The sequence below is a fragment of the Beta vulgaris genome, chromosome 4 (genome assembly GCF_026745355.1).
Source record: "Beta vulgaris subsp. vulgaris cultivar EL10 chromosome 4, EL10.2, whole genome shotgun sequence".
Taxonomy (NCBI): Eukaryota; Viridiplantae; Streptophyta; class Magnoliopsida; order Caryophyllales; family Amaranthaceae; genus Beta; species Beta vulgaris.
Window position 1 is genome coordinate 64,193,561 of NC_079205.1, and position 23,271 is coordinate 64,216,831.

At 36.0% G+C, this 23,271-nt stretch overlaps 3 protein-coding genes across 3 annotated transcripts; 2 read left to right on the forward strand and 1 right to left on the reverse strand.

Annotated features, from left to right (window-relative positions):
• The first annotated feature begins 109 nt into the window (after window positions 1–109).
• Window positions 110–11,720, forward strand: LOC104889980 (uncharacterized). Its single transcript, XM_010675330.4, has 12 exons — window positions 110–642; window positions 1,841–1,911; window positions 2,059–2,142; window positions 2,227–2,520; window positions 3,141–3,280; window positions 5,044–5,131; window positions 5,418–5,600; window positions 6,636–6,797; window positions 7,906–8,099; window positions 9,874–10,024; window positions 10,890–11,055; window positions 11,158–11,720. Exons 1-12 carry the CDS (start codon window positions 228–230, stop codon window positions 11,220–11,222), a joined length of 2,013 nt encoding a protein of 670 aa, XP_010673632.1. The 5' UTR covers window positions 110–227; the 3' UTR covers window positions 11,223–11,720.
• A 284-nt stretch (window positions 11,721–12,004) lies between these two features.
• Window positions 12,005–13,646, reverse strand: LOC104889979 ((S)-8-oxocitronellyl enol synthase CYC2). Its single transcript, XM_010675329.4, has 2 exons — window positions 13,426–13,646; window positions 12,005–13,341 (listed from the first exon to the last, which is right to left on the reverse strand). The coding sequence occupies exons 1-2, from the start codon at window positions 13,462–13,464 to the stop codon at window positions 12,193–12,195; spliced, it is 1,188 nt and encodes a 395-aa protein (XP_010673631.1). The 5' UTR covers window positions 13,465–13,646; the 3' UTR covers window positions 12,005–12,192.
• A 1,580-nt stretch (window positions 13,647–15,226) lies between these two features.
• Window positions 15,227–17,583, forward strand: LOC104889978 (uncharacterized). Its single transcript, XM_010675328.4, has 2 exons — window positions 15,227–15,429; window positions 16,675–17,583. The coding sequence occupies exon 2, from the start codon at window positions 16,695–16,697 to the stop codon at window positions 17,352–17,354; it is 660 nt and encodes a 219-aa protein (XP_010673630.1). The 5' UTR covers window positions 15,227–15,429; window positions 16,675–16,694; the 3' UTR covers window positions 17,355–17,583.
• Window positions 17,584–23,271: the final 5,688 nt, after the last annotated feature.

Below are 23,271 nucleotides of genomic sequence, written 5' to 3' on the forward strand. Positions count from 1 at the left end.
AAATTACAATTAGAGCTGATAAAAGCTGACCCAATTCGATAATCGAAATTGCGGGTCAAGGGTCAATCAACTTGCTTAATGACGAGGCTATATAAGAATGAAAATATCGTCGCGCTTTTATCCATTCCACCATGCTTCTACAAGAAATTGGCAGTTACATAAGATAAACCCCTCAAAAACCACCAAATAAAAGAAAAACCAGAAATCCAGCAAACACTGCTTCAACAATGGCGATTACCGGCGACATGGCCGCTTTTTCTCTCTCCAAAACCTTCTCTCTCACCACTCCTTTGCCGCAAAATTCTCGAACCTTCTCTTTTCTTTACTCTCTCTCTCCTCTAAATTCTCTTTCTATCTCTAACTCCTTCCTTAAACCCTCCCTAAACCTCCATTTTCGACCTTCAGCTCTTCGTTCTCCGTCCTCTAATGGCGGAATTGACGTACCTGGTGAATTCCAAGCAGAAGAAGAAGAAGGAGAAGACGAAGAAGGAGAAGATGATGAGGATGAGTTTTTGGATTACGAAGGTTATCAAAGTGAGGGAAGTGATGAGGATTTCGTCATTGATGAAGAAGAGCTTGAAGCTGAAGCTAGGCTTGCTGTTCGCGAGTTTTCGACGTCTTTATCTCGTGAATTGAGGATTGGTACGTAATTTTGAAGCTCAATTCTCGTTTTGTTTCAAATGAATTGTTTGCTATGTACAATTAGGTTGATGATTGAATGAATTGATGTTGATATTGAATCATTCCTACTTGTTATGAATTATGAATTCGAGTAGGCTGCTCGTTCGGAATTTGCTCGTAATTTTGTTATCTGGAGTTTGCATATGTGAACAACGAAGTAATTGTTTTGAATTTGATGAAAAGATATGGAGTTGATTACTTCTTTTCTATGAAGATATCAATGGATTTAACTGTTGAAATATGCTGAAGTAACGGCATTGTAGAATGGATGGACTAGATTAGACTTTGCCGAGTCCTAATTTTTTGAACTTGAAATTTGAGTCCAAATCCAGTCTAAAATATTTTCCTGTCGAGTCGACTACGACAAGTTTGGATTGAATTGGAGTAGATTTTCAATCCGTTTACACCTTTATTGAAGAGTGAAAATAGTTAGAATTATTAGTTTTGTTTTTGTATTATAAATAAAGAGTAATGACTTTAATTGTTGGATTGAGGATTGGTACATAACTTTGAAGCTCAATTCTCGTTTTGTTTCAAATGAATCATTTGCTAAGTAAATTAGGTTGGTGATTGAATGCATCAATGCTGATATTGTAATTCTGGCTGCCTATATATCCTCTACTTGTTATGAATTATGAATTCTAGTAGGCTGCTCGTTCTGAATTTGCTCATTGTTATCTGGAGTTTGCATATGTGATCAACGAAGTAATTGTTTTGAATTTGCTGAAAAGATATGGAGTTGATAGCTTCTTTTCTATGAAGATATTAATGGATTTGACTGTCAGAATATGCTGAAGTAACGGCATTGTAGAATGGATGGACTAGATTGGACTTTGCTGAGTCCAAATTTTTTTTGAACTTGAAATTTGAGTCAAAATCTAGTCCAATTTTTTTTCCTGTCTAGTCGACTACGACAAGTTTGGATTGAATTGGACTAGCCTCTGGACTTTTTCCAATCCGTTTACACCTTTACTGGAGAGTGAAATTATGTATGAGTTATTGGTTTTTTTTTGTATTATAAATAAAGAGTAATGATTTTAATTGTTGAATATGCTGAAAAAATGTGGAATGTATTGCGGCTAGAGCTGTTTTTTTTTTTCTCCTGACTCTCCTTTATTAAGTTCAAATATACTCATGGTTTTTTATATTGATCACATAGAGGAAGACGAGGCAAGTCTTCGTGGAGAAGTGGGTGGAAAACAAAAAGGGCGGAAAATTCTACCTAGAAGTGTCAGTTCCTTTTACCTTATTATGTTTCTCAATTTAATACCATGGTTCATGACATGTTTTCGAAGTGGCATTTTGTATATGTTCAAATTTGCCTGATATAAATATATGTCTATGTATATTTTAATATTTTTGATTCTGCACATGCAGATACCTGACCATCTTCTTCCGAAGGTTGCAATTTTTGGAAGGCCAAATGTTGGTAAATCGGCATTGTTTAACCGTCTTGTGGGGGTATTTCTAGCAACCTTTAGCTCGAGTTTCCTTCCTCATTATTGTTTCTCATTTCCCTGTTTTATTCCAATCTCATTTCTATAGGGTAACAAAGCAATTGTGGTAGATGAGCCTGGGGTTACTAGGGACCGTTTATATGGAAGGTCTTTTTGGGGAGATCATGAATTCATGGTTGTAGATACTGGTGGAGTTGTGACATTATCAAAATCACAGGAAGATGTTGTTGAGGACTTGAATGTATCCACAACTATAGGTATGGAGGGAATCCCATTGGCTGCTAGGGAGGCCGCTGTGGCTAGAATGCCTTCCCAAATTGAGAGACAAGCAGCTGTAGCTGTTGAAGAGTCATCAGTCATCATATTTGTTGTTGATGGTCAGGTGTGCTTCTCTCGTAGCCATTTATTTCTAAATTTTCTTCATCTATTTTCCATTGCTTTTAACATGTTAATGAAGCATTTTCTTAACATTCTTAAGTGGGCCAATGACATAAAGAAGTTCTGGTTGGATCCTCCAAAAAGATCCCACTTTCTCTTGCTTGGAAGTAACTAATATGGATACTTCTTTCTCCTTCTCTGTGAGCTTGTATATTCCTTTTCTCAGAATCATTCTTCAACTCAAGTGAGTGGCCCAGCTTGCTTTTAGTGCCAGCTTCCATTGGGATGACCTTGTCCACTTATAAGTTATAAGGAGCTCCCATGAGTTGGATACTTGTGTTATTATGCTCACACAAACACTAGATCCACAAGGCCAAAAATTGCCACTCTCTCTCTTTTGGTTTCCCTTTTCCCTCTTTTTTGATCTCTCTCTTGTAGATCTTCTATTGAAACTCCAGACTGCCTTTTGAGCTTTGGATGATGGATGGATTAAGATGATTAATTGGTGGAGACAATTCATTGTTTTCTAGTTATTTATAAATTTGGTTGCATTACATTAGGATTAAATTGATCATCTCTGTTTGTTCTTTGTCAAGTAATACTCATTGAGACAATCCTGAACAGGCCGGCCTAACTGCAGGTGATGTGGAGATAGCTGATTGGCTACGTAAAAACTTCTCAAAGAAGAATATTATTCTTGTTGTTAACAAATGTGAATCTCCCAGTAAAGGGCTAATGCAGGCATCAGAATTTTGGTCTTTGGGGTGAGCTGTTTATTACTTCTATTTTCAATCTTATGTTTCTTTGCTGTCATTGAATGCTTATGGTGACACTCTGCATTGAAGTGCATATTCAAATAGTGTCTTATCTTTTCATATGTTTGGATTATGTTTGCTCATGTTTTTGATGCATATGCTGGTATTTATGTTTATGCTATCCCATTCCCTTATAAGGAATGTGCATGATAACTTTAGGGTTAAAGTTTCTGCTGTGCTGGTTGTAGGAATTGGAGGAGCATGAAAAAGTAATCTCAAAAAATGAGGAAAAAGGAATTAAGGAGCATTGAATAGTAACTATTACCTAACGAGTATCATACGGATTATTTGAATTTTGAAATTTCTTTTATGAAGTATTACGAAGTTAATTCTTCCATTAGATTTGAACATCTTTTGTATTCTTAGACAAAGAAGTAGAACATTTAAATGTGAATTCTTATCAATAATGTTTGTATGCCACATGCGGGTTTATGATCTTTTATTGTCACAAACTCACCATCTGAACTCTGTCACATATGTCAGTTAATATCTACTTTGTGCATGGAAATTAAGGAGAGTGAAAGGGAAGAGAGAACACTTTGGGGGGGTTTGGGTTTTGACTTTACTGAGCAAGTAGAGAACAATATTGCCAGATGTTAGCATAAATGTGGGACATCTCGAATTGAAAAATGTGGACTTTAATACAGGATGGAGGGAGCAAAATTTTGCGTGGAGTTGGATTGACCGTCATTTCTTTGATTACTTAACTGATATATTGAATAAGTCTAAGACTACAAGACCCTAATCAGAATTTTGACGAGCATGGTTGTCTCTTGTTGTTTCAGCTTGCTTAATGCACTTACCTTCTCTATTGGTGGTAAACAGTAGATTGTAGATTCGACACACCAAAGCTTAATTTGTCAACCTATCAAAATTAATCTCCTTAACAGAATATAATTGCAAATTTTTACCTTCCCAGTAGCCAATAAAAAGATATAGGCAGTTTCATTTCAGACATTGATCATGGAATTAAATGAAGGATGTTCTATTTTGTTAAGAGTTAAGACTGTTTCATGAATGAATTTTGATTCTAAATTTTGCCAAAAGCTGTTCTACTTCTACAACATTAATTTTGACTGAACATTGTGACATCCACTACTGAGTAAGGATTTTTGCAGGCTAAAAATAACAAGATAATATGCTACCACTTCAACCATTGTATGCTATGTAGAACCTATGACTTCATAAAATTTAAGATTAGGTGTAAAATTAGATTGCCAAGTAGTATATATTAAAGAATATCTTTGAAACCTCCTGAATTACAGTGATAAATATAATTTTTTCATATTTTGATCCTGGCCATGGAGCGCGACACAACACCTATAAGATGTCATTTCTGCAGTTGTTAACTCGATCGCATCTGCAACAGCAGATGTTTACTATACTTGATATCTTATGTGCGTGAAGGGGTCCTAGACAGTGCTAACATGCAGAAAATCCAATTGTCTTGGAAAAGTCACATATGTTCTATAATTGCACTAGTAAGTGATTGCATGCCTGGCCAACGAATTGTACATGTAGATATGAACCTGTTTAATGTTCCTAAAGCCTGTAGATCTGGATATCAGCCATGTGTGAGGCGTAATGGGTGTATCTTCTAGTAAGATTACCATGGAGAAACCATATTCTAAAATTTGGACGTCAAAATTTTCCCCTATCTTCTGTTTTGTTGCCTTTATCTGACATGTTTTTTTGTTCTGTTGGTCATATAGGTTGTCGCCTATTCCTATATCTGCTATCTCTGGAAGTGGAACTGGGGAGCTCCTTGACCTCGTATGTTCTGGGCTGACAAGAGTGGAGGTAGAATATAGATGTCAATAAAAAAAAAATTGTTTTGGTTCTTGAACCTAAATTGAACGTAGGAAGACAAGAAAATTGGAGGGTCTTTTTATGAAGCTACAGAAATCATAGCTACTTGTTTCTGGTTTGTTTTACACTTCACGGTGTTGCAGATGCATGAAGCTATAAAGGTTTCTTATATGAATTATTATATATTTTTTTCGGGGCAGTCCTATAATGATTATCATTGTCAGTATATTGACATATGGAGTGCACATGTAACATGCTGTCTATCTTACAAGTATAGGAGCCTGTTGATCTTGAAGAAGAAGAAAAGTATGTTCCTGCTATTGCGATTGTGGGCAGGCCAAATGTTGGAAAAAGCAGCATTTTGAATGCATTGGTTGGAGAGGACAGGACTGTTGTGAGCCCAATCAGTGGTACTACTCGTGATGCTATTGATACTGAATTTACAGCACCAGATGGCCAGGTTTGTCTATATCTATGAATTATTATTTATGTTGCTCAGTGCTGGCATTTGGTGGTGAACCTTGGACAACTTTCTGATTTGTGAGAAATGCTTGTTGTGGTGTGTTCTTTAACTTCCTGTTAAAATCTGACATTTTATTGTATTCCCATTGATGGTAGTAATTTTTTTTACAATTATACCCCTCCTTACCCCCACACAAGATTTCCAACTTGCATCCACTTGGACATTCTCAACCCTTTATGATAACTATTCTTTTGCTTTTCCATACTTTACCCTGCATGGACCCATGTGCACCCTCTCTCCTGTTGCCATAATATGCCTACAATTAGTAACAATTATTAACTTGGATGAATGGAGGGAGTAATTCATGAAATGCTCAAGTTTTATCACTTTGAGATTTTTTTATTCATTTTTGGTTGTATGGAATGGAAACATGTTCACGAGCTTAGGGCAACTGAGGTTGTGTGTAGCTGCTCTGTGTCATCAGTATCTCGAGTTTTCTGAGTTTACTTCAAACGAGAACATTGGGGGAAAATAAATTATGTACAACTTCCACCTTTCTTTTAGTTCTTCCTTTTCCTCTCCTAAGCTCTAAGCCTCAATGTCCTCCCTGCCCCATCCTATCGTTACCTGCCTCTCCAAAATGCTGCTGGCTAGTTGCTGGTCTGCGACAACCATCCAGTGATTGCTGCTTGCTGGTGAAACCATCACCTTTTTATCTTCTCAAATTTTTGAAATTATTCCCAGAACTGGAAACAATGGGAAATCTTGGAAAATTTTGTCTGTCTTTATCCGCACCCCCTTCCCCCAGTTGCAGCACTAACTATCTTTCCTCCCATACCCAGTCCCCACAGCCATCATCCCATACCTCTGCTGCTTCTTGGAGTACCCGGCAATTACTGAGGCCTTATCCCCACCACATCCTCCTCTCCTGGGCTATACTGTAGTCCCTCCATTGCCTGACTTGTTTAGCATCTAGGAGGCTTGGTAGTAGCCTTGTATGGTGAAATTTGTAACTTCAGCCATATATTGCAGAAGTTTAGGCTTATTGATACTGCTGGAATCCGAAGAAAAGCAGCTGTTGCATCTTCAGGGAGCACGACTGAAGCTTTATCTGTTAATCGAGCCTTTCGTGCTATTCGCCGCTCTGATGTTGTCGCTCTGGTGATTGAGGCAATGGCCTGTATAACAGAACAGGTAAAATTCCTTGTTGTATCCTTGTGGAAGTAAAGATGATAGAATTCTACTTTTCAATAATGCTGTAAATTGCTTTATCTTGCATCGGAGGTCGGGTAATTCCCGATCACGGACTTCAAAATTTGGTTTCTTGTGGGGTTTAAGTTAGAATTCTCATTCTTGTTTTTTATAGGTCTGCATATTATTATTGTTCAAAATCTTCATATTTTTAGCTTTCCACTTCTATTTAGATTACCATGGCTTGACTGATGCCCAGAGATGGTGCCATGAAACTGGTTCCCCATCTTTGGAATTGGGATCACAAAGGCATTTTTTCGCGTTCCTGCACTTATGCTGTATATGTATGGGCTTGCAGAAGAGGGTGGGAGCTGTAAAGAATTAGTATTATTTTTTGTCCTTTTTGATGGGGGCTTTTGAGGCAGGGGAGGGAATTACGCAAGAAATAGGTATAATTTAATAGTTGAATACATCTTCTTGTTACCTTCGATCTTTCTGATGTTTCTTGAGGCTCTGAAAGTTTCTTTTCTTGCTTGGTTGCTGGTTCGGCTTTTGCATAGTCCTTAGTTTTGTACTTTCCTTCAGAACCGTTTTAGAATTGATTTCCTCTCTCCAAACATGATTATTGCTCTTGCTTTCGTCTGTCCTGAAGGAAAAAAAGAAAAGAAGACCCCCCCCCCCTCCATGGTACTGATTCTAATTTTCAACTCTAGCTAAATGTGTTCATTTCACCTTAGAAATTAGGGGTTCTTGTAAGTTCCAATAAGGGCTACCTTTTTAGGTTACTACTATATTAAATTGTAATGAGCTCAAAAAGTTCCAGTATGATTTCAAATAATTGATTTTTAGGTGAAAAAACGCTTTTATGTATCCCTTGTTAAGGCTATGCAGAAGGGTGACTATTATTTATTATTGAAAGAGGTTATGTATTTAGGAAGTCCATTTTTTGAAAGTTAACAGAAGCAACTGATAACTATCATTTGCAGTATCTTTGTACATTCATGTAGGCTTAAGAAAAAAATGTTTATGCTTCTTGATGGCCTCTCTTACAGCTTGAATGTATTTTTATCAAAGGGGTTGATATAATGATATTACGTGCCTTATTTTTTAGGACTACAAGATTGCAGAACAAATTGAAGTGGAAGGGAAGGGTTGTTTGATTGTTGTGAATAAATGGGATACAATACCAAATAAGAATCAGGAGACAGCAATGGTGTATGAGCAAGATGTTAGACAGAAGTTACGCAGTCTTCATTGGGCCCCCATTGTATATGCAGCTGCAATATCTGGTCAAAGTATCGATAAGTATGAACTATCGCCATATTTTTTCTTTCTATTCTTAAATAAGTGAGAAACTTGATTGTTTCTCCACATTTATCAGTCCTAAATATTATAATTAGTCTTTATGCATACATTTGAGGCTGATAACGTTTTAATCTAATAGATGATTTCTATTACTAAATTCTTTTTTGTTGGAAAGTTTTGTAGAAGACTTTCTCACAATTCATAGGGTTAAGATGCTTGAAAGAATGTCTATCATTTGTAGCTATAAGTCAGTGCCTGAAGTCTGCATGATAATATTTTGGTTGGAGCAAGTTGGCAATTGAAGTCCTCGCCTGTCCTTTCAATTTTGTTTTGCAGAGGTCTTATGTGTTTATTCATGTGAAGTTCATCATTCACCAAGCATAATGGCCGAGATTTTTTGGCATAATGACCGTATTTAGTCTCCTCGCTGCTGAAAGATGCAGAGCTTTGTAAGTGGTGTCAAAGCTGGTATTCTCGATACATTGGACTTTAAACTGATAAATAAAATGTTATCATGATAGAGATCCTACTTTGGATCGTAGGGGTTGGTAGCATCGTAATATCCTACAAATTGGGTAAAATAGAGATAATTATGCCAGAATATTGTGAAACACTCGTGTTAAAAATTTACGCATTTTAGTAATGACTTGTTTCATTAGTAAATGGTGACAATAATTAAATACTTTAATATTGAAGTAACATGAACCAAAATTACATAGTAGAAATATAAGATGTGAAATTATTTATGAATTTTCTATGATAGGATCGGATCGTAGAGTCGTAGGATCATAGAATCGTATTAAGATCCTACCATGTTATTTTTTCTAGTTGGGTAGGATCGAGACATCCTACAAAATTAAGATCCTACATAGGATCGGCATTGATGAGGTCCTTTTGGATCGTGAAATGGTAGGTGTAATAGAATAGTGACCTGAATTGTAAGGCAATACTATATTGACAACTCAGCGTTCTTGCTGATCACTAGCTCATAAGTGCATGCTGGCGTCGGTAATCTAGATTGAAACATCCTATTTTATTGATCCAATTTTATTGAATGCAATTAGACGACAGAAAAGGACATGGAGAAACAAATGGATCCCCATGGTCATCATGAAATTATGACAGTACTTTATTATGTAGATCTGAACTACTGTGGCCGATAGAAGTGTAGTCTACATTCTTAACGTCCCCGATCTTCTAATTGTTATCCATGACTGTGATTAGGAGTTGCAGTGATAGGTGTGGTAGTCATATATTTGCTGCAGTAGGTTTCAGATGTTCTTGGGTTTAGGCAGAGGAAGCAGCAACAAGATTGACAAAGGCATGGTATCATGTGATGTTTGAATCTGGATTGGTATCTTATACAACAGTAAAATTTTTGAAATTATTGGGTTAAAGATTTGTAAATCTGATTCTTCACCCTGCTGGTAGCTTTATGAATCATGATAGTCAAGGATTTTATGGTATGGTTTATTGCGGTGCATGAGTTGATGATGCTGTATGACTACATCTGTATGGGTAGCAGCTAGCGTTTCACTTGTATTGTATAAACTTTATGGACAATACAGATCCGAAAAAGAATTTTATTGAGTATGCCTGGAGTCTCAATTTATTGTTCAGGAGTTGCTTTTTTTCCTGGTCCTCCTGGAATATTCTAGCATGTAATACCTTGCATCGGACATCTAACTGGGACCCATAGAAGGAGACATACCACATCAGACAAGTTATAGACCTTGCAGACATGTTGATTTGGGATTTATTATGATGTTTATAGGATCATTGTTGCTGCCAGCATAGTAGAGAAAGAGAGGTCAAGGAGGCTAAGTACAGCCACATTGAATCAAGTTGTCCGAGAGGCTGTGGCTTTTAAAGCTCCACCAAGGACTCGGGCAGGGAAGAGGGGACGTGTTTATTATTGCACACAGGTATTCCTCAGTTTTAATTGATTTTTTCCAGAGCACCATAGAATATGTCTGCATACTATGTTTGGAGTATAACTAATGTGGTCCTACAGTTTCTTTTCAAAATACTTCTCTTAGTGTTTATTGTTTGTTTGCCAATTAGTGTTAACATGTGTTCATCCGAGGCATCCTTTTGCCATCTACGACATCTATACTGTTATGCTGACATATCATCACATATTCACAATGTCTGCACTACATGAGAAGCTTATGAGCTGCTGGTATTTTAGAATTTTCAAAACTGTTACGGACATTGTGGGGGCAATGCATCTTCAAACTAAGTACGTTCGCAGTACGTCTTTGGATATTTGCTGAGGGACTTGTCAGCAAGTGTAACATTCTTCATTTGAAGATCAGATTTTTCATTCAGCTCCTGGTTATTGGCCAAATAAAAGATTGTATCAATGTGGCATCTTTTTAAGTGACATATTCCATATCCTTGAGTAAAACTGGTCCTACAGACTGCATCAATGGTGTGTAAGTAGTAATTGTCAAAGAAAGTAGTGCAAGGGGATATACTAATTTTCTCCATTCAAAGATAATAGCTACATCATCCCATGATGCATCCCCTTAAAGTAAGGATTGACATGATTCACCAATAATCCCTTGTAATAGTTGTGTTATTCCCAAATTCTCTGACACTCAATCTAAATGCTGTTGCCTTGAAATATAATATCTATGAGTAACCATTATTCTAATGGAGTATCCTTCACTGCTGAGTAATATTGTTATATCAGTTTATGCTCATTGCAAGATCTTTGGTAAAGATTTCAACCTTTTGTTTTGGTGCATTACTATTATTACGCTTTCTAAGGTCTAAATGTCACAGGCTGCTATCCGGCCTCCCACATTTGTTTTCTTCGTCAATGATGCGAAGCTCTTCTCTGAGACATATCGTCGCTATATGGAGAAGCAATTGCGTACAGATGCTGGATTTGCTGGTACACCGATTCGTCTTTTATGGCGCAGCAGAAGGAAATCTGAAAAAGATGCAGGTCATTTATGTCGTTTCTTTCATTTATTATGTTTCTGCTGAGAACTGAATAATATATATAGTTAGTTTCCAGTAATCTCTAATATTTGCATTCTTACTACAGGAAACACAACAAAGACACGAGCAAAGCATACAAAAACTAAAAGAAAAGAAGTCGTAACTGTGTAATTACTTTTCACTAGACAAGCTGCGGGCATCCCTAAACAACAATCAGCATCGTAAGTGCTGCTTTGAGAACTTCAGCTTGGTGGTCTAGTTGAGGATCCAAGAGACAATTGGTTCATTAAGGGCTTTGAGTTCTTCCCTAATTGGCACTTTTTCATGTCATTACACCGCTTCATCCCGATTACGATTTATGAAGCCTCAGCTGTTAAATTCTCTGCTGAGAGTGGTTAAGTGGCATGATAAATCATAATCAAATCAGTAGGACAGTATTGGTCGGGTTTGTAACATGGGGAAACCTTACTAATTATGGTACAGTTGTTACACTTGGTAGTGATGGTTTTAAATGTAGGGTTTTTATAATATATAATCTACTAAACGATAATTGTATGTAGCTTATGTTGATATTTTGAGCTGTAATATAGTTGTTACAAATACCTTAAGTTAGGATTTTAATGAGCCAAATGGAGCGAATTATACGAGACTGAATTTTCTACTCTTTCATTTGATAGTTCCTGAGCTAAAATAAAGCTTAATGGTTTTACTCACTGATCTCTTCTGTAATATTGACAGGTTTAAACCTCTTGAAGGAGATTATTTCTGTAGGTCGACCCTGAGGTTTGAGATAATATTGGTAAGATATATCAACTATTCAATAGTTCCTTCGTTGCTTTATAACTGCAACACTTTGACTGTCACGCTCTTTACTCCATAAATATACATAGAGATAGATCCCACAACATCGCACATAATAACATATCAACATATGTAGGGTAAAAATCAAAGTATTGCAACAAAGGAAATGGAGAAAGTATTATTAAAGATAAGTGATCGGAAATGAAAGATAGAATAAACATTGGAGCAAAGTACTCCCATCTTATTGACAATATAACATACTATCACCAAAATAAAGGGAAACGAAGCAAGATCACAATTTAATAGTAGTAAAACATATACATATTAACTTAAAGTTCTTTCAAGGAACAATCTTGTAAGCTTTCATCTTATCAACCCAATAAATAAGTGAATTCTTGGTGTTTCTGAATCCCAAAAATCCATGCTCTTTGCTTTTGTTCATGGTATCCAACGGCCAATTCCAAGAAAAAGCCATGTCCACAAACTGCCAGGTTCCCACCTCCTCTAACTTTGTAGCCACCAAATCATTTTCCTTCACAATCTCTTCCCACACACTATCCTTCCCTTTGATCCACTCCGCCAGACTAAACCCCCCAACTCTCTCATCAAACTCCGCGACCTCCACCCCAAATTGCTCCCCTAACACCTGCCATAGATGCTTCCACTTGAACACATCTCCATTGCTACAATTAAACGCCTCATTCTTCGCATATGGATCAACAGCAGCCCATATTTGGTGCTCCGCGATCAAATCTGCATCAGATGCCTGAGAGTAGGACTCCCAGATAATTTTCGACCCAGGGAATCGAAATGGGATCCCCTCATGCTTACATATAGCAGCATAAACACACAATGTACCCAAAACATTCATGACACTATACGGGGAAAACCCAAATATACACCCAGGTCGATGGACCGACCAAGTTATATCCTCCTTTTTAGCAACTTGAGCATAGAGTATATCCTCAAGATCATAATAAAAGTTGGGCAATTCCAACCGAGGCATGTCCTCACTATAGGGAGGATCGAGCAGATGCTCAACCTTCCCCCAGTATTCGAAAGCACCAGTATAGTGCTTCATACCAGTCTGCAGACAAATGTGCTTGAGATTTGGCGCATTTGGAACTACTGCATTCAACACATTCTGAAACATCATACTGTTAATTTTACAGTTTTCAGCCTCTGTAACACAATTGGCCCAACAGACGTAAAAAATATTGGTAACATCTGTAAGAGGTGAAAGCTTCAAAACGACATCATCTTTATCAGAGATGTCGCATTGGATGTACTCAATTGGGTGCTCCGCATTCCAATTTGGCCGAGGACGACGAGCCACGCCGTAAACCTTCCATGGTCCCCCAGGAGTATCAGAAAGAGGGAGGATTTCGGCTAAACTATTGCCGACTATTCCTGTGACTCCAACTATCAGCGCTACACTCTGGTAGTTTATTGATGTAGTTGATACATCATCTGAGTCTTCAAGTTTTTTCTATAAAATTTGAAACCAAAACCAAAATCAATTGATGAATGAAATAGTAAATAGGACTAAATTAAATGAGTGATTAAGATTTACCTTAGCTGCACCAATAGCACCAGCCCACCACCAGCTCATGGTATGAATATTTGTTGGAGAGAGAGAGAGAGAGAGAGAGACGGATGATGATGAGGAGTAGGTGAAGGGAGGAGAAGAGAGTTAGGTGGCAACGTGATGAGATGATGATGTTGCGAGATTCGGATCAGGATGTTTTTTGCCGTTTCTGCTTGCTTTTTTTCTTTCTTTATTACTGTTTTATGTGGTTTTTTTTAGTTTTGTTGGACTAATTGTACTAGCAATGAGCATGTGATTATGTGAATAGCTGGAGGAAAAAATAAAATCAAGGAGTATCGTATCATACTTACGTGGTGACCTCGAAGATATACCTATTGAAATATGTCTGGGATTATTATTGAATATTTAGCTTTTTTTTAAATATTAGAAGAGGTCGTTCGAGTTTAATAGAATATCCGTTTCATTTTAATCTACACATTTACACTTTTCACGCATGTAAATGCAAAATTTTGAGGATATATATCTTTAGTTTTGTATTTGTAAATATTATAAAAAATACGTATTAATAAAATATATGTTATGATGAATCTAACATGATTTTACATGACTATATTTTCATCTGCTTATAAATCACAAATGATGGTCAAAGTGAAATGTGTGAATAGTGTAAATATCAAAGTGTGTAGATTACAATGAAATGGAGGAAGTATTAGATAAACTCAAACCTATATTCTCTTTTTCACTTATTCTTGCTTTATCTCCCTTTGTATTTCGAACTATAGTAGACAATTTTAGACAATAACGTGTCAATCTTATCGAATGGATTAAAAAGTGTGATTATTTAATAGATTAAATCGGTCACTAAATAGATTAAATTAGCTAAAATATTCAGAAAGGTGGTTTATTCTCTTCTTAATATTAGGTTTGGATTGTTGGGGATTTCATTTTGTCATCCTTGACCGACGACCTCAACGTATAAACTGTTGACGAAACAATTCCGATATTTCAAGGTTTTGAGATTATCCCTCGACCTAGTCTTCCTAATTCCATTGACTGTCTGGTTACTTCTTGTAACCGAAATTTTGTTCTAAAGCATTGATGGTCGACCATGCTTATTATGAGTTGATCCATTTAGGAAATATAGGGCCCAATAATGAGTTTTTTTTTCTAGGGGTCCCTCTCAGGAATCCCTTGGTAAGAAGAATCTCCTTCGCGATGCACTCGCACAAGGTCACAATAAGCTCCAACCTCCTATTATGTTTTCGCCAAGATTTGAACCTGGGTTTTCCATAAGAGATAGGAAGCTATGCTATTGAATCAAGGATCCTTAGTGGGCCCAACAATGAGTATGTAGGAGCCTAATGGATTAGATATAAAACAAGGGAGGAAAAAATCTTCGCAGATTTATGAAGCTGACTGACTGATAGGAGATGGTGAGAAATTTAACTGAAAATTGCAAAACAACATAGTGTCCGTCTCAAAACATCATCCAATTTTATAGGAGATGGTGAGAAATTTTAAGTTAAGAGAGAAGAATACAATGAGTTTATTTTTTGCTACGTGGGTGGTGGAGCGTGTGGTGGGTGGCAGGGGAAGATAGGTGGTGACGGGTGGTGGTAGGGGGAGGCAGGTGGTGGCGGGGGATGGCGAGGGTGGTGTGTGATAGAAAAAAGAGAAGGTAAAATTGTAAATTAAAAGTAATCCAGGACGATTTTAAGTAATTTTAGGACGACATATAACAATTTTTCCTCTCTTTCCATCCTAAGCCGTTAGATCTAATCCAACGGCTGAAAAACTATCCCAAATAATCCCCATATAAGATGTAACCCTAAAAAAGATACCAAAGTGAACTCTCTCATACTCTCATATCTCTCTCGTCTATCTTCTCTCGTACATTCAGTTCTCTGCTGTCTCGCTTATCTCTGTCGCCGGAAAGAAAACTTGTTTAGATCTCGCCGGAAAGATAGCGGATTTCTGAGTCATCTCGCCGGAATTCTTAATTTAAACACGTTTCTCACCATTAAACATGTAAGTTTATCTGATTTTTTTCATTTTATTATGTTTTTCCTAACTAAATACATGTTAATGTTCAATCAATTTAATGGCAAAATCAAAACCCTAAATCATAACTGTGTTTGATTTTGCCATTAAATTGTCTAATTTGCCGTTTGTGTTAACAAGTCGGGTTCAGTTTAAGGAATTTTCAACCCGAACTTGAACCCGCGATTCAACTTCGTCAGAAATAGGTATTTGTTTGTAGTTCAGGTAATGGTGTTTAGGGTATTTTGCATCAGAATTACGTTCTATTGAACTTATTAGATTGGAAACATTGAAAACTAATTATTTTTCCCTTCTTCCGTATACCTTGTACCAAACAAGCCGTTACTGAAAATGAACCAAACAAGCTGTTATTGCGTGGTAGAGTGAGTGAATTTCAAGGACATTGTCTTAAGATTTAATAAATAACGAGCTCTGTCCCGGGCGATATTCCCCAAATTATTTACCAACGTGAACAAAAACCAACATGAGTATTGTAGCACAGTGGGTTAGTGTATTAGAATATCATATGAGAGGTTATGGGTTCGAGTTTTCCGACACATTTTTATTGCTTAATGTCTCATTTGATTGTCTGGGAGAGTATTTTTATTGCTTAATGTCTCATTTGATTGTCTGGGAGAGTGTGGCAGCATGACATTTGTTTGTCTTGGGTTTTAGATATGTATATAGACGGCATAGAGAATTGTTGTTTGTTGTCTTAATATTTTTAGATTTGCTCTAATTGGTGGTTGATCCTACTCAGGGTTTTGGAGCTTTGAAGGAAAGGTTAAGTATTACGCTAGAAATGTCCTCTTATTATTGCGGTTTATAACTGTTCTAGTAGCTGATTGACCCTCTTAGGAATCCAGGAACATTTCAGGAAGCTAGAGATTACTATAGAGTTGTCCTCTTGTTCTTGTGGTTTAGATATTAGAACTGTTTTAGTTCCTGGTTGATCCCACTTAGGGATTGTGGAAATTGAAGGAAGCTTAAGATTACGCTAGAAATGTTGAAGACTACATACATGGCATGTCTTTCAAAATTCGGTCTTTTCTGTATCCTTGCACTATATACATGCTTCATTGGTTTAAATCAATTTATACTTCAATGATAAATTTCAGTCTTCCAGTATCCGAAGTGCCTCTTTGTTTTCTTTACAACATTGTTGCTAAATGATGTGATCAACAACTCTGAATGGTCTTCTTATTTTATCTGTCTTTGCAATTATGTTTTTAGATTTTCACTGGAGCAGTAGAATGGAAGGCAAAAGAGACATGAATACTATGGAAGTTGAAGTAGCTACATCACTACCTTCTCTTCCATCAAAACCCAAATTTGGGGCTTTGAAAGCTCATGAGATGTCAGATGGTCAGGTACAATTCAGAAAGGTTGCTGTTCCACAACATCGATTCACGCCCTTGAAAAAAGCATGGTTAGAAATCTACACTCCAATATATGAGCAGATGAAAATTGATGTAAGGATGAATCTTAAAGCTCGTAAGGTTGAGCTGAAGACAAGAGCCGACACACCTGACGTAAGTAGCCTACAGAAGTGTGCTGATTTTGTCCATGCGTTTATGCTTGGATTTGACGTTACAGATGCAGTTGCCCTCTTGAGGGTAGATGAACTATTTATTGACTCATTTGAGATCAAGGATGTTAAAACATTGAAAGGTGACCATAAATCAAGGGCTATTGGAAGGCTCTCCGGTAAAGGAGGTAAAACAAAGTTTGCCATCGAAAATGCAACAAGGACGCGTATTGTGATTGCAGACACAAAGATTCATATTTTGGGATCATTTACAAACAATAAAGTAGCGCGGGACTCGCTTTGTAGCCTAATATTAGGGTCGCCTGCTGGAAAGGTTTACTCGAAACTCAGAGCTGTTACTGCCAGAATGGCTGAGAGATTTTGAGTTTTCATAAGACCTTTTTGGTAAAGTATGAGTTGATATTACATTCTATCCACCTTGTTGAGGATTAGACTGATAATATTGGTAGATGGCAGTTTTGATTTGTTGCCCAGTTCGCCCTCCCTTCCCTGTTCAGTAAGCCTATGATAAAGATCTCACTTTTGAGAACTTTATTTATCTCTGTTATGTTATTTAAATTAATTATAAAATCTCTGGTGGTTTAGGAGTGCAATCGCCTGTTTTGCAATCAAAGTAAGATTTGGAGGTGTTGACTTTGGTTCCTTTGTCCAAGATATTATCCTTCTTTGATACTAATCAGCTCTGCTAGGGGAGATTTACGGCCCGTTTGGTGGTCATTTTTGGTAGTCATTGGTAAATTGCGGTAATAGGAATGAATTTTAAGTGTAATTTTATTAGGGAAGCATTCTTAAAATTTCTGTGGAGAGAGATTTTTTCTCCATAGACAAGCAATCCCATCCTAATGTGTTTTTATCTCCAAGGGGAAGCAATTTTTATTAACACTCATTACCACCTAAAGGTGGTATTGGATGGAAATGAAAATTCAAGAAGAAAAGTGGACACTTTAGTATAAATAAGCATTACTATGAGAATAGACAATGATATTCCTTACAAATTTGCACACAAATTCATTTCCATTACCATCATTTATAACAAACTACCAAATGGGCCGTTAGGGTAACAATTAACATAGTGTTTTGTTTGATTTCTTAATGTATTTGCTAGTCTTATTCTAGGGATTTAATGAAGGATGCATCAACTTGGATACTGGACCACTTTGAAGAAGTGTCATTCGAGAAAGGGTCCACTGTCGATGGAGAAGGGCAGTCGCAAATTAGTAGGTTCATTATACACGAGATTGGAAGCCATTCGTAAAGGTTTTGTGAATGATTTTATTAGGTGACTAACATAACCCTAGGATCACTCAAAGGTCCGTCTCCAAGGAGACAAAGGTCGAGGTGTTATCACTATGTAGCTTCAAAGTATGCCGTGTTGGTTGTAAGCGCAAGCTAGTAGGATCTATTTCTTTAGATGTGATCCCTTCCCCCTTTAAGAAGCTTATTACTAGAACATCAATATGAATATTTGATATAGAATAGAAAATGTAAAATGAATTTGTAGAATATGTTCTAGGTTTAATGTGTCGATTTATAAAATGACTTGTTATCACTTGTCAGAATTCATGAGTCAACTTATATTTTTTCTTTTTTAAAAAAAAAAGACATAGCATTAGGTTCAAAGAAATTAGCAATTGTGGTCCTTTCATATTCCGAATGGTAAAAATATGTTGGTACTCCATTTTAGCCTCCTAACTAATGGTTACATCACAAGACTGAGTTAATTGAGTTTTTTCCTATGAGCATGCCAAGCTCACCTCATTAGTCATTTCCATATCCCAAAACCCAGAGACCTATTTCTTACACAGAGCTTATTAATCTGCGATTCAAAATTTCAAATCATTTTAAGTTGTTGTTTCAGTATATAGAGATGTAAAATGTAAAAGCAAGACCTAAAATAAATGATTTTGATGTAAAATGTCAAGTCTCTTAAAATAACTTTTTTTACTAAGAGGATTAGGAATTTACTTTGTAAGCAGTTGCTAAGATCCATCCATGCCAAGGTTTCAAGGTGGTCTCGTAAGAGTGCCCACAATCAACTCCATGCTTTCCCTTGGTTCATCGGCTAACTGAAGCAAGGCTGCTGTGAAGTCCAAGGAGTCAAGGACCTTTATTACAATCCGTAAATGATGCACACATCTGTATGTTGAGGAATGTGCGAACATGTACATGAGTCATGACTAACAAGAATGTACAATTAGCCAAATGTACATGAATAACAAGTCAAGAACCCATGTACATGGCTAATAAGTCAAATGAACATTTGTACATCTATGTTAGTATATGTTCATTGATATTGGTCTTTATGTTCATAACCTAGTGCTTAATGTTCATCGTGCGCATCTTCCTCGATCACCATACGGACGTGTCCACCTACTAATTTGCACCTTTATTATCCACATGAGGAAAACAATATATGTCACAAGGCAATTAATCGCATTACACTACTAACCAAAATGAAGCGAAGGAGTTAAACATATGCTCAGATGAGAGATTGAGACTAAAGCCATGCTATAAAATCATCCTCCCTGCTAAGACATTGATTTGCCAAGCAATCAACGAAAGAATTATCCGCTTATACGGTGTGTTTCAACTCAATCTCGAAATCTCAATTTCAGTTAAAACACGGTACAGGTTACAATGCTATAACTTTAAAAATTCGATTTTTTGTATGATTAATTTTAATCAAATCGATCCTATTCATTTATAATCAATATCTTGCAACTAACGATCTATCTAGTACCTCCATGAAATCAAAGACTAGTACCTCAAGTAATGGTGAATTGAATGTGACTTGGAGAGTGAAGAAACATTATTATTAAAAAGTACCAAGTACTTACCGATAGCAATTTTCTCCGTTATTAGAGAGTACTACTCCATTTGGGAAAAAACTTTGTCTACCACTCACAATAATTAATACTATTAAGGTAATTTTGTGAAGACAAAGTCATGCATTACCACTCACAAAATACATGTTTGAGAGCATTCATTATACATCCGTGAATTTACTTATTTGCTTATTTAAAGTTATTCTTATTGTGCGAATTTTGCTCATTTGGAGATCTTAAATGAGCAAAAAAAAGCTCTTGAGGCTTGGGTGTACCGTGAGCCATGTGTATGATAAATATTGCATGTTTGGCACAATTATTATTCTACACTGAATTGATTTTACTCCTTTCACATTCTTGATTTTTTCCCTTATTACATTCTCCTTCATCATATATGTGTGACGGTGTAAACTTATATCTGAAGGTAGGATCAAATAGGAGTGGCAATTGCAATGATGCAAGTCGAGTTCGAGTTTGAGCTAGCTCGACTCGACTGGTTAGCATTTCGAGTCGAGTCGAGTTTGAGTTGAGTCGAGCTTACTCAAGTTGAGTTTTGACCAAGCATTGACCGAGTCGAGTTTTGACCGAGTCGAGTTTTGACCGAGTAGATTTCGAGTATCTTGAAAGTGTCTCATGTTACAAGCAACAATAAGGTAGAAAAATGTTGAATTTAGGTATTTTGCTATTGATAATTAGGTATTCGAATTTCTCACGAGTTTTCGAGTCGAGTATCGAGTTACTCAACTCGACTCACCAACATCTCGAGTCGAGCTTTGACCGAATTTTAACCGAGTCGATCTCGAGTAGCTCGCGAGTTGTCTCATCTTATTGCCACTCCTAGGATCGAATTTTCATTATCATGTGCATTGATGTGAAACTTTTTCTGCAAATTTATATGATAAAAAATTGAATTTATTAGAATTATCGCCTTAACCGCTATTTATTACTAGACGTCTTAATTCATAATCTTCCAACTGTCCTGACTCATCATCTCTAAATGTTTGTCTTCTTGTCAGCTAATTAATCAGCACAAATATTCAATTGCTCTATAAAGAGGGTGGTTAGAGGCTAATTAAACCCTACCAATACACAAGATCATGTGCTATGCTTTTAGAAAAAATTGGAGATCTCACTTTTCAGTAATAATCGAGTCTTTTCACAGCTTACATAAATGGAAGGACGACGTCTAAGTAATTAGGCCAACCTTTATTTTTAAAATTGGGCATAAAGCTGATGATGTTAAAGAATAGGTGATCAATATGGGCCCCGTCCTACGAGCTCAACCTGAAAATGATCGGGTTTTTAGCACAATTTTTTGGCTCATGGTTGGGGCCGTTCGATTTTTTGGACAAAAAAGGCCACGAGTGACCTATTAATTATGAAAAATTAGGCTAATTTTAGGTACGAACCCAATGACTCGAAAAGCCCACATGACCCGACCCGAATTAACAGATTTTGACGCGATATTTTCCACTCGAGGCTTTAAAATGAGCCTTTTTTTTTTGCCAAAGTTCGGTCCGGCCTATGATTATCTCTATATTAGTTGGTTTAGCTGCTCTTGCTTGAAATCTTGATAAAATGTAATTTTGCTTGCTGGAAAACGTGTTATTAATATTGAATACTATTGAGATTTTAGCTCTTGCATGGCTGGGGTAACTTGCCAATAAATGAGGGAATGTAAATGGCAAAATATCAAACCAACTTTTCGTCATATGGCAGATTGCCAGCTTGGCAGTCTATTGTATGACTTATCTAATTTCTCACAAAGTAACATTAAAAATGACGGATAACTACCCGTTATCCGTACGTTTTTCCAATTTTTTTTTAAGAAAGGATTTTTCCAATTTTTTTTTAAGAAAGGATTTTTCCAATTTAGGCTATATTTAGTTCACTTGAAATTTTCTGATCTGAACTTATCTGATCTGATCTGAACTTATTTTTAAGAAAGGGTCTTGTTTGATTCGTCTCAATGAATACTTTATTAATATTCAATTATTATAATTTTTACTAATATGTAATGAAAGATATAATGATTTTTAAATATAAGCATGATCTGGTCTTGTTTGATTCGTCTCAATGAATACTTTATTAATATTCAATTATTATAATTTTTACTAATATGTAATGAAAGATATAATGATTTTTAAATATAAGCATGATCTGATCTGAACTTATTTTTTCTGATCTGATCTGATTAGATCTGAAATAAGCAAAAATAAGGTGAACTGAACATAGCCTTATTGATGCTGTTAATTTATAATGCATGGATTATACACTAGGGTGCACAATACAATGCGTAGATTATACACTAGGATGTAAGCACCCAAAAAGAACATACCATTTATATAAAAGAACACAAACCTTTTTTAACAACTTTTCTACTTTTAAAAAATAACATATGACTTTAAATAAAGAATGTGTAAATTTATATTTATAAAGAGAAAATGTTATAATGAAAAGAACATATAGTAAATGAACATCTATACTTAAGGTAAAAGAGTAGTTGATTTAACTGTAGTTGTATGACTTGTATCTAGTATTTCCTTGAGTCGTGTGAGTTTAGGGATTTAGAAGGCTCACGACCTCGCCAACTATTTTTGAAAAGCTCGAATCTTTTCTCTTAGGGCTCATTCGTTATCGTTTTTTTGTTTCTAATTTTTAATTTTTTTAAAACCAAAAACAAAAATATGAAAACTAGAAAAAGTAGTTTCCAGTTTTTAGTTGTCAGTGTTCAAAATTGACATGTTCGGTATAAGTATGACTAATTTTAAGTTTATTATCTCCCATATATATCATGTTCATAAAATCAAAAACTGAAAACTTACCGTGATTCCATTCGAGCCCTTAATAGTTTTATTTGTTGTTTCGATTCTTTTGTTTTCTCGATGTCAAAAAAGTTTAGGTTTTATGTTCACTTTACTTCCAATAAAGCATTTTGATATCTTGTGCTCATTACAATGCCACATGATCATTTCTTTTTGCTCGTTTCACTTCCAAATGGACATCTTTTTATCCTTTTTTTCATTTTAGAAATGAGTCAAGTTATAATAAGTACAACTGATTAAGTCCAAGCCAACTCAGAAAATCAGGGTTTGAGCATGATTTTCCAACCTGATCTTTGAGTAATTTGGTGTCATAAGTTCTATTCTAAATAATTTCTAGTATAATATTATTCTAATAAAAATGAACAACTTCTTAAGATAAGAAGAAAATATGGGTCCTTGTGCAGGAAAATTTTTAAACCACTCTTGATCTTCTACAAGTGCAATGAATCTACTAATTTCAAATTTTCTAATCTTTTTGCTTACTCAAACACTATAGTTTTCGTCTCCCATAAAATCTCGAGTAATTTCTCCCAAAAAATAGAATAACGGCCATTTTTTATTCAATTTATTTTTGCTTATATGTACTTAAGTAACTTAACTTAACTTATCTGAACTTATATGAACTTATTAG